General features: G+C 36.4%; 1 protein-coding gene across 2 annotated transcripts; it reads right to left on the bottom strand.

Moving 5' to 3' along the window:
- Window positions 1-541: 541 nt before the first annotated feature.
- c2h1orf159 (chromosome 2 C1orf159 homolog) lies at window positions 542-7640 on the bottom strand. Of its 2 annotated transcripts, none has more exons than XM_026931267.3 (9): window positions 7573-7640; window positions 7111-7186; window positions 5597-5675; window positions 4551-4643; window positions 3429-3467; window positions 2895-3026; window positions 2723-2748; window positions 2571-2601; window positions 542-1129 (listed from the first exon to the last, which is right to left on the bottom strand). In XM_026931267.3, the coding sequence occupies exons 2-9, from the start codon at window positions 7171-7173 to the stop codon at window positions 1014-1016; spliced, it is 579 nt and encodes a 192-aa protein (XP_026787068.1). In that variant the 5' UTR covers window positions 7174-7186; window positions 7573-7640; the 3' UTR covers window positions 542-1013. The 2 variants fall into 2 exon arrangements, with proteins under 2 accessions (XP_026787068.1, XP_026787230.1); XM_026931429.3 differs by lacking the exon at window positions 7573-7640 and adding an exon at window positions 7318-7566.
- Between the last annotated feature and the right edge of the window lie 3725 nt (window positions 7641-11365).

Here is an 11365-nt window from a genome sequence, read left to right as displayed (position 1 = left end):
TATAAATATTCATAATACTACCAATAGATATCTCCAAAATTCAACAGTTTACTTTTAAGGCCTTTCCCATGACAACACAGTGTATACTGCCTCTTTTTTTGGCACTTCAATGGTACAATAAATAAACAGCACCACAGACCACAATCAAAATCTGTGTTTATGTGGCAAATTAACATGACAAATACAAGAGCTGGCGATTCTGTGTTCTTTTGTATCCAACAGGGAAGGTAAATTTCGTTTATATAATAGTGCAGAATGAATCTATTTGTTTTTCAAGCTTGTTATTTGGCTAAAACCTAGTGCTTTAATAGAGGGGATTGTAAGTAAGTTATGAGTGCCCTTATGTTATTAGTTGGTGCTTTAAATATGCCCCAAAACAGCCCATGGCATTTATATGGAAAAGTGTGCATACAATCCTTCATACAAGGGTATAATGTTTACACAATTTGGCAAGTTTTCTGAATACTTCAGGCAGCATCCTCAATCTGACATTCATCTGCAAAATTTGAGCCACTAAATGATCAACTATTATTTCTAATGGTACATATACTCTGTTTATTCTAAAAGAAGGTGGTCAAACACTCCAAAAAAGATGAATGTTGCTATTTGGTCCAGAAATAGGGAAAACAGCTAATGTGCAAATATTAGTGTCCTTTTAAAGAACTCTTTTAGACTCAAGGACAAAATGTATGACATACATATTGGCAATAAATATTTAAGTTACACATTTTAAGAAAATAACCAGAAATATGATCTTAAAAATAAAATATACTCATAATGCACTGCAGTCTTTTATGAAAAGTGAAAAGGAAATGGGGGAAAAATGTGTTTTTCTGTGCAAACAAGGAAACAAGGAAACAAGGAAATCTGTGTACAAAAAGGGTACATAAAAAAAAACAAAAAAAAAACAAAACAAAACATACCGCTATAGCCCCCTAAAGTAAAATACAAAAAAAAGACGTAAACATTACTACTGGCAAATGGTGTTTCATCTTCCTCTCTGAAGCTTATCTCTACTGGATGGTTACGTTATACACCTTTGTTACGTGTCCCACTGGCATGGTGGCACTGCTGCCCACTGCTGAAGCTGCTGAAGGCCGTTCTCTCCGGACATATCTCGGTTTGCGCACTGCAGATTTGAACAAACGAACAAAATAACACTTTCCATGCACCCAATGCAAAACACTACTTGCCTACTGACATTTTTTTCATTTTATTGCTAGAAACATCAAGTGACAACTAGAGCTGAGAACTACCATACAACAGCCCGGTTTTTGTTACATCATGGTATTAAAAACCCTTGTCTTCTAACTGACAGGGCTTCATTTTCTCTCAAAGAATAATAGCTAGCTAGTTATATGGGCAAAATCACACTCAAGCATGGTCATAGGTGTAACTACAGGACAGGCAAGGCGTGCAATTGTTTGGGCCATGAGTTTTGAGAGGGGCCCTGAAAGCTGTCACTAAATCAATGAAAATGTCTAATCTCAAAGCTAGGAAAGTGAAAACATTTACATTCTAAAATGATTTTTTTTGTGGATTTCTGATGCTTTACAAAGGAATCTGGGTAACATAATGGCATTAAATGGGAATAAAATGCTCAAAGACCCTTTGCATTTTACTGCCTGGGACTCCCCACAGTCCCTAGAATTGTGTCTGAGCAGGGTGGATTTATTCTGACATTAGTTATTTCCCTCAGGTAATATTTCTCAATGTATTAGATTGTAAAGAATTAATAACTGATAATTTATGAATCTTCAGCATAAATCTCAGCATGCTTCCTGCTTGTGTTATTTCTAGATAAATACCATCATGCAGCACATCCAACAAGTAACCTGCAAGTTTACAATCAACAACAAGTTGATTAAAAGTAATAACAAGTTACCATCAAAACAACCAAAGACAATAAAACAATAAAGCACAATGAGTCACAGTAAAGGACAACAAAAGGACAATAAAGCACAATAGGAAACTGCAGAAACAGTGCAAAGATCAAACTTTTATGATATAAACAAACTTCAATACAGGTGAATAAGGTCATATTTAAAACAGACATTACAATTAATCTTTGCCAGTTGATTACAGATATTCTTACAAATATCATGCATTTGAGGCTTTTCAAAAACTCACATTTATGCAAATCTAGTCTGGCTTCATGTAATTAAATATGTGTAATCATTAAAATCAAATATCTAGCCTTTGGATAGCAAATATAATTCAAGAGTCTGTTTCACTATGCAGACATTGTTAAGAGTGGGCTTTTTATACTTTTTATACTTCATACTTTTTATCAAAGTATCCAGGTCAACATAGGTCATCCAGAAACTGTCTTTGGGAACTATTTTCATTATAAACAAAATATTTACCCACATTGTGTCTGACTTATCAGTTACTCAGTATTAATTTTATGACATCATCCTTAGTGAATGAAAGTAACAATATACTATTATTTATTATTTCCTTATTATACATTCCACACATTCTTACTGGCACACAGTCACACCCCTTATGATAAAACGATACCAGGTTTTCACAATCAAAAAGTAATAAGAAAAAATATATTTCCTCACCTGAGGATGATGCAGCAGGCATCATAACAGCCTGGAAAAAAATAAAACGTGGATTAATATATAACCACTTTCATAGAAATTGAAGAATAAATCACAACATGGTCAAAAGTGAGTTAAAATGAGTAAACTATGTAAGATTAAGAAAAGCTTACCGTTTCACTTGGTTGAAATATGAAAGCTAGTGGAGAGTAAAAACATACTTTAAATATAGTCTGAGATCAAACATTAACCAAATGTTTAGGGATAAGTAAATAAGGCAGTCAACAAATCAGTAAAGATTTACAATCAGTAGGATTTGCCTTGGCTTTATTTGTGTGTCATTACCTTTGCGTCTATAGAAGACACCGGGCAGACGGTTAGAGCGTTTGAGGTAGAAGAATGAGGCGACAGAGAGAATGAGGAAGAGACTGATCAGCAGAGTACCTAAAAGGACAGAGGCTGCTACACCTGGACCACCTGCCATCACAAAGAAAACAAGTAAACGACTCTATGTGCACTGCATTAAAAAAGTTGCATTTAGTTGTATATAGTCCAATATAACAGACAGAGTGCCAACAACCTGATTTATTAGAATTATGTGTAAAATGATATCAGAGGCATCATATCAACATCTGCTATTCCCATCCAGAGAAACAATCCACAAAGCTACGAAATCTGGCTTGTTGGACAGCCGTAATTGATCCAACTGCTAAAAAGCTTTTGAAAGCTCCAGGCCAAGTAAGCCACAGAGAATATGATTAACTGACCAGATGGTCTCAGAATATTGCTATATACACAAGACTTTTTTTTACTTGCATGGAATAAATAGTATGCTATTGTAGCCAAAAGTTACTAAAAGTTTAAATGCTGCGAGCTTACCTATCTTGATTATTGTGGATATTGAGGTGTGGCCGACAGCTAGTATAAAGTAAAAGAGGAGACAGAAAAAAAATAATAAAAACCTAATAGGGAAAAAAACTAAATAAGCAAACAAACCAAAATTAGGTAATGCTATGCTTTGCAAAACAACAAAACCTATGACAGAACCAAAACATATTTATAGATACACAGATAGATAGATAGATAGATAGATAGATAGATAGACAGATAGATAGATATTTACAACAATGCAAAATAAAGGCTTGAAAAGAACTGTGTGTGTGTGGCACTTCTGAGGAGTAGCAATCCTACCAACACTGTTCCTACTATCTTGGACTTGTGTGGTCAGTTGTTGGCAGGGACGCTATTCATATGGCAGACATATATATGTATGTATGTATGTATGTATGTATATACACAATGGATATAAAAAGTCTACACACCCCTCCTGAAATGGCAGGTTTGACACTAAAATAAATCAAGTCATACCTTTTCCCACCTTTAATGTGCAATTGCAAAGTAAACAAATAAAGTGAAAACAGCTGGTATTTATTTGGGATTAATCAGAATAATTTCTTTGATGACAACTGTATGATAATTACTTTTGAACATGAGATTGAATGTGATCGGTTCATTCTGAACACAGCCACATCCCCAATTATAAAAGGGTGTGCACACTTATGCAACCAGATTATTGTAACCTTTTAATTTTTCTTATTTCTCCCTAAAATGTTTCTGATTGATTTTCACTTAATTTTTTTTATACATTGTAATTTCACACTGAGGGTGGAAAAAAAGGCTTTTTATATCCACTGTGTGTGTGTGTTTGGCGCTCTCTCTATAGAGAGAGAGAGAGAGAGAGAGAGAGAGAGATATTCATGGAAAGATAAAATATAAATAAGTAAGAGTACAAGTATTCTCTTTCAGTTATTCTCAGATAAAGTACAAATTCCATAAATTCCACTTAAGTATAGTAAAAGTTTCCACCTCATATTGATGGAAACACTTTTTCTATGGCTAGATTGCATTCTGGCCCACTTGTAAGTAGCAATGAATATATGTCGTTGTTGAAAAAAAAAAAAAAAAAAATTATATATCATCTTCACCTCACCCAACACTTACTGGTGTTGCACAGTGTCAAGTTCTCCAGATCTGAAGTCAAAGAGTCACACTGCACACACCGAACAGTGCTGTTCTCCAGAACGTGGACACACCCTAGTGGACAACAAATGTCATCATTAGATGACCTGAATGACCTGTACACTCATATAATATGTCAAACTTAAAGTTATATTTATCAACCATCAAACACCAGAGAGGCGACCTATGATCTATTGAAAGAAAAAAAAATTAAATATGCAAAAATCAAATGAAGACTGTAAATCAGGCTGAAAACTTTACATTTAAAACACAGATGAAACAGCACAATGCTGTGGAATTCTCAGTTCTGGTTGCTCAGAAGTTGTTGATTACTCTTATACAACACTAGTTTGGACAGTGTTGCCAGCTACAAGACAAATCACAGGTTAGTATCAATGCCCTCGTTCTAATACATGGCTTCAATAGTAACAACTCACACAGTGACTTACTTGTACGACAGCTTAAAAATGTTTATTTAGATGTTTATTTAGCAAATTTTGGCAGGAGTCTCCAGTATCAGCGCTTTGTAAAAGTCAGAGATAAAGCTGTAAGATTATATTTTCTGACATAGGAAAGTCTTAACCTTAGGTTTAAAACCTAAGTCTTAAACCTTAGGACAGAAGGCTTCGTGGTTTCTCAGTAATAAATCAACAAATGCGTTTTTATGTGTTATTAATTTAAAGAGAGAAAAGAGAGGCTGGTGAAGGAATTACTGTTTAGAGCTGTTATAATAAAAGGAATAAGAGGAACTAAGTATTAGAGGAAAATAAACAATGACGGGGTGGTATGATGGGATCTGACGCAATGTGTTTCATTTCATACTTAAATCATTGCATGCAAGTGTGTTTTAATGAAAAGAGGCAGACTCATGTAATCCTAAGTGCTGTTTTAAATACAAAGCACTTCTCAAATTTCAGCTGAACACCTCTATATCCATCTATAACAGCATTCACATCATGTGTGTATGCTGTAAACAAAATGCTATGAACAGAACTGAATGTGTGTAAAAATGGCAGATAAGCAAGTACCACAATGCGTGCTGTTTACACAGGTTTCATTCATTTTCTGTGTTCTTTTACAGCAATCATCTGGGTTTTCTAGTAGAGCCTAGAACACACACACACACACACACACACACACCATTTCAATAGGTTAAATCAGTTGCCATATTATTTAGTGATACATCATACACCGATCAGCCATAACATTATGACCACCTGCCTAATATTGTGTTGGTCCCCCTTTTGCTGCCAAAACAGCTCTGACCCTTCGAGGCACAGACTCCACAAGACCTCTGAAGGTGTGCTGTGGTATCTGGCACAAAGATGTTAACAGCAGATCCTTTAAGTCCTGTGAGTTGCGAGGTGTTGCCTCCATGGATCGGACTTGATGGCCAGCACACCCCACGGATGTTCAATTAGATTGAGATCTGGGGAATTTGGAGGCCAAGTCAACACCTTGAACTCTTTGTCATGTTCCTCAAACCATTCCTAAACAATTTTTACAGTGTGGCAGGGAGCATTATCCTGCCGAAAGAGGCCACTGCCATTAGGCAATATTATTGCCATGAAGGGGTGTACCTAGTCTGCAACAATGTTTAGGTAGGTGGTACGTGTCAAAATAGCATCCACATGAATGCCAGGACCCAAAGTTTCCCAGCAGAACATTGCCCAGAGCATCACACTGCCTTCGCCAGCTTGCCTTCTTCCAATAGTGCATGCTGGTGCCATCTTTTCCCCAGGTAAACGATGCACATGCACCCGGCCTTCCACATGAAAATGTGATTTATCAGACCAGGCCACCTTCTTCCATTGCTCTATGGTCCAGTTCTGATGCTCACCTGTCCATTGTAGGTACTTTCAGCGGTGAACAGGGTCAGCACTGGCACTCTGACTGGTCTGCGGCTATGCAGTCCCATACGCAGCAAGCTGCGATGCACTGTGTGTTCTGACACCTTTCTATCATAGCCAGCTTTAACCTTGTCAGCAATTTGTGCTACAGCAGCTCTTCTGTGGGATTGGAGTAGACGGGCTAGCCTTTGCTCCCCACACGCATCAGTGAGCCTCGGGCTCCCATGACCCTGTCACTGGTTCACCGGTTGTCCTTCCTTGGACCACTTTTGGTAGGTACTAACCACTGCATACCGGGAACACCCCACAAGGCCTGCCGTTTTAAAGATGCTCTGACCCAGTCATCTAGCCATCACAATTTGGCCTTGTCAAAGTCTCTCTAATCCTTACGCTTGCCCATTTTTCCTGTTTCCAACACATCAACCTCGAGAACCGACTGTTCACTTGCTGCTTAATATATCACAACCCTATACAACGAGGGTATGTAACGAGATAATCAATATTATTCACTTCACCTGTCAGTGGTCATAATGTTATGGCACTGGTGTATACAATATATATAATATTTAACTTGGTATATAAAAACAGTGATGTGGTTGAAAGCTTTGACTCTTATGTGTAAAACCTGTACTGGGGGAATGTGCTAAAAGTCTCTTTTAAGAAAAAAAAAAAAAAAAAAACAAGACACATACCTGGATTCGTGGAATTTCTAGCGCAAAGAGTGCAACCCCGATGATGTAGTAGACTCTGATCATTGTGAATCTAGTCCTGTGGGTTAGATTAATGTAGGTCTGGATCAGTGCTGACTGAGGATCATGTGTGCACTCTGTACATCCCCATGACCTCTAGTACATTCGATGAGTTTAAACCCAATCAACAAGTCACATTCAACATCACACCTGTCTGAATGATTCCCATGATCACCTCCTCTTATGTCCACATAGTAACTCCTGTAACCCACTAAACCACCAACACTTAGTGAAGGATAACTTTAGCATTGAGCTAGTACATAATCTAGCATTTCCTAACAGTATGGCTAGGTGGCTAATATTAGTTTGTGTTTTGAAGCTCACAGACCGTATAATTTCCTGTCAAAATTAAAAATCCGGCATTTATCATCTTAGAGCGTTGGATTAAGACAGACATGAACTTACCTACTCAAGCATCACAGTTGGTGAAGCGCGTCACTACATCAGGGCACTTCCTGTTTATCATGTCACTTGTCAAAATAAAAGTTCTTCGGTATATTATTGTTAAGTTTGTGTGTATATATATATATATATATATAGTAGAACATCAAAAATAAACCTCCAGTCATTAGCCTCTACATCAAGTAAATTGCTCTTATGTAACTTGATTCAACTCCTAAAAGAACTTGATAATTAGTTGATGAATTAAATCATGTTGATGCAGGCAGGTGAGGAGATGATGGATGTGACTTGATGATGTGATTTAAGTTTCTCACACACTAGAAATTGTGATTTAACACTTAAATAAGCACTGATCCAGACCAATTGGACTAGTTTCATCTTGATTAGAGGCTGCTACAGTACATCATCAGTAGCACTTTTAGTGTTAGAAATCCCACTAACCCAGGTATGTGTCTTACATAGTCCTAAAACCTTACATCAAGTACACTGCTCACATTTAACTTGATTCAACACTTAAATATCCTTATAATGGTATTAGATATGAATTAAAACAAAAATGTCAGTGCAAGCAAAATCTAGTACATCAATACTGTACAGTCATTCAATTCACTGGAATAAATACACTGTCCTGCAGCAGTGTACACACCATGCTGAATACTCTGATAGCAAGTATAGACTGAATCAGCTTTGGTTTATGGTGTCTTCTGTCAGTATCAGGTCATCAACACATTTTCTGTGTGAAATCCAACCACAAAGCCCATTTAAATTTGTTTTCCATGAGATTACTTTTTTTTTTTTTTTTTTTAATAAAGTAATAGTATACAGCTGTGGAGGAGTAATGACTCATAATCACACGATCCGGTGTCAAACACAAGAGGATGAATTCCCCTTTTGAGTCTGGTTCCTCTCAAGATTTCTTCTTCTGTTGTCTCAAAGAGTTTTTCCTTGCCGGCGTCATCTCTGACTTGCTCAACAGGGACAAATTTAAATCTAAATCTGGATTTCTGTTAAGCATAAAGCTTTTTGTGACAATGTCCATTATTAAAAGCTCTATATAAATAAATAAAAATTTGGTTGATTAATATTAATGAAGAATGAGTAAATAGGCAGTGAAATTAATAGATTGTGCAAAGATTATGGTAGTGGGATCCATACAAACAAAATAGTAGCCTATGTATTTGGTAGGATGTTTTAAATATATTTAATAAATAAAGTGCACTGAAATGCAACTGATTGCTAGCCAAGCAAAATATATAATATATGAACATACTGTAACATGTACATGGAGGGCTTAAATGAAAATGTGAGAAGTAAGTAATGTTTTTTCTAACATGGAAGTATAAGTAAATAAGTAATTCCCTTTAGTATAGCTAACTTTCCACCTCTGGTTTGTGGAAGCACTTGTTCTACATCATAAACCCATTTTCTGTGTTGAATCAATGCTGGATTTCCATCAGGTTTGGTTGAGAAGAGAAGAGAATGGTTAAAAAAACCTAACCTTGTTTCAACACTGAAATCAGATGCAGTTGAAACACATTGTTTGATCAATATTTGATCAATATTTTTAATCAGCCAACGAGGGCCTGTCTGTCTGCTCAGCCTGCCTTACTGTGAGTTACTCGGACATACAGGAGCACAACTAAATCAGCAGTTCAGTGACCATTCATTAAAAAATTGAGTCTTTGTTTCCCCATTTCTTCAAACTTTATTTGTTTTAAAGAATATTACAAAAGGCTACATATAAACCTATATCCTGTCTTGTCTTTTGCCACAACAGTGATGTAATATTGCACTTTCAAAATTATTTTCATTTTGAATAAATACCTAAATTGTTTAATTTATTTGATTTTTGTGGTCATTTTAAATATTCTACATAAAAAAAAGATATACAGTTTTTAAAATATTTAGAAATTTACATTAACATTCTGTTCAGTGTTGAGTTACGTGCTTAGTGAGGAGTTAATACAGACACTGTGCACATATTCAGACTTCAGACCCAACTACAGCTCTATTACGACTGTTACACAAGAGTTTGCTTAAAACAAGGGCTCGTCTCAGGTAGGTGTGATTCTGACCTTAAATGGACTTTAGTGCATTTTTCTTGTGTCATATCGGCTTGAGAGAGGAGCAGTATTAATTCCAGTGCAGCTGTCTAATAGTTTGATGCAACCACGATACCCGCATCTCTCTGCAGTTTAGTGCTGTAAATACACTAGGAAAAACTAGGAAATGCAGTTCAAGGCCAATATTAAATACATAAATTATGTGATTTTTTTTTTTTTTGTCCACTAGGGTGCCTTTGTGTTCTGGAGACTATTTTTAATTAATAGTATTGTAATGTTTTCACCCACCATCCTCCACTCCGTTTTAATCTGAGACATTGCTTATCTAGAGTTTTTATGGATAAAATTATGAAAAACAGTTACTTTCATTAAGGAGTGCTCGGTCAGCTTATCATTTAAACTGTGTGCATAATTTCTTTACAGGAGAGCATACTTAAGTAACAAAAACAGTGGCATTATTTTATCTCAAAATAGTGAATTTAAAGTGGGATTTAAAAAAAAAAAGCCTACATCCCACATACACATTACAATTTCATGACCTTGATTTAGTATCTCTTGGCTTCATTAAGGATAAAAAAACAACACTAAATAAAAGTATGTGCTGGATCGAGTGCTGTTTTATATGCTGGTGTCACCTCAGAAGTGTGAGCTACAAACAAATAATTTGCATAATGTGAATGGTGCAACCAGAAATTCTTTGTTATAACTTCATTTTTACACCTACACCCTATACAGCATTCGCCATAAACAAAACTGCTTGGTGATTCTGTTCAAAGTGAACAATGCCGCTGTGCACAGAGTAAAAAAAGTGCACCTATAAACCCATTTTGTTTTCTTTATATTTTGTTAGGAGGATTTCTTCATGTTGAAAGTTATAGGCTATGATCACCGAATATGGACACCTCACTAAAATAGTGTATACAATGGTGCATATGAATAACAAAGATTACATTCACAGAGCACTTTATTAGGAACACTACACTAATAATAGGTAGAGCCTCCCTTTACTCTCAAAACAGCCTCAATTCTTTGTGGCATGGATCCACAAGATATTGGAAACATTACTTTGAGATTCTGGTCCATGTTGACACGACTGCATCACGCAATTCCTGCATATTTTGCAGGTGCACTTTCATGTTACAAATCTCCTGTTCTACCACATCCCAAAGGTGTTCTACTAGATTCATATCCAGTGACTGAGAAGGCCACTGAAGAACACTGAACTCATTGTCATGTTCATGAAACCAGATTGAGATGACTTTTGCTTTGTGACATGGTGCATTATCATGCTGGAAGTAGCCATTAGAAGATGGGTAAATTGTGGCAGTGAAGGGATGCACATGGTCAGCAACAAAGAGATGAGTGATTGGTATTAACAGGCCCAAAGTGTGCCAAGAAAACTGAATAAACTCTAGAGACTGTTGTGTGTGAAAATACCATGAGATCAGCAGTTATAGAAATACTCAAACCAGCCTGTCTGTCACCAACAATCATGCCATGGTCAGAATCACTGAGATCACATTTTTCCCCCATTCTGATGGCTGATGTGAACATTACATGAAGTTGCTGACCCGTATCTGCATGATTTTATGCACTGCACTGCTGCCACAGGATTGGCTGATTAGATAATTGCATGAATTAGTTCCTAATAAAGTGCCCAGTGAGTGTATATTGAGGGCCCATGGGTGAAAATTAGGCTAGAATAGAGCTTAAGTCTTACTTTTCGCCTTTGG

Source organism: Pangasianodon hypophthalmus, chromosome 2 (assembly GCF_027358585.1).
Source record: "Pangasianodon hypophthalmus isolate fPanHyp1 chromosome 2, fPanHyp1.pri, whole genome shotgun sequence".
Lineage (NCBI taxonomy): Eukaryota > Metazoa > Chordata > Actinopteri > Siluriformes > Pangasiidae > Pangasianodon > Pangasianodon hypophthalmus.
The sequence above is the reverse complement of the archived record's forward strand: the minus strand, read 5'-3'. Positions and strand labels throughout refer to the sequence as shown.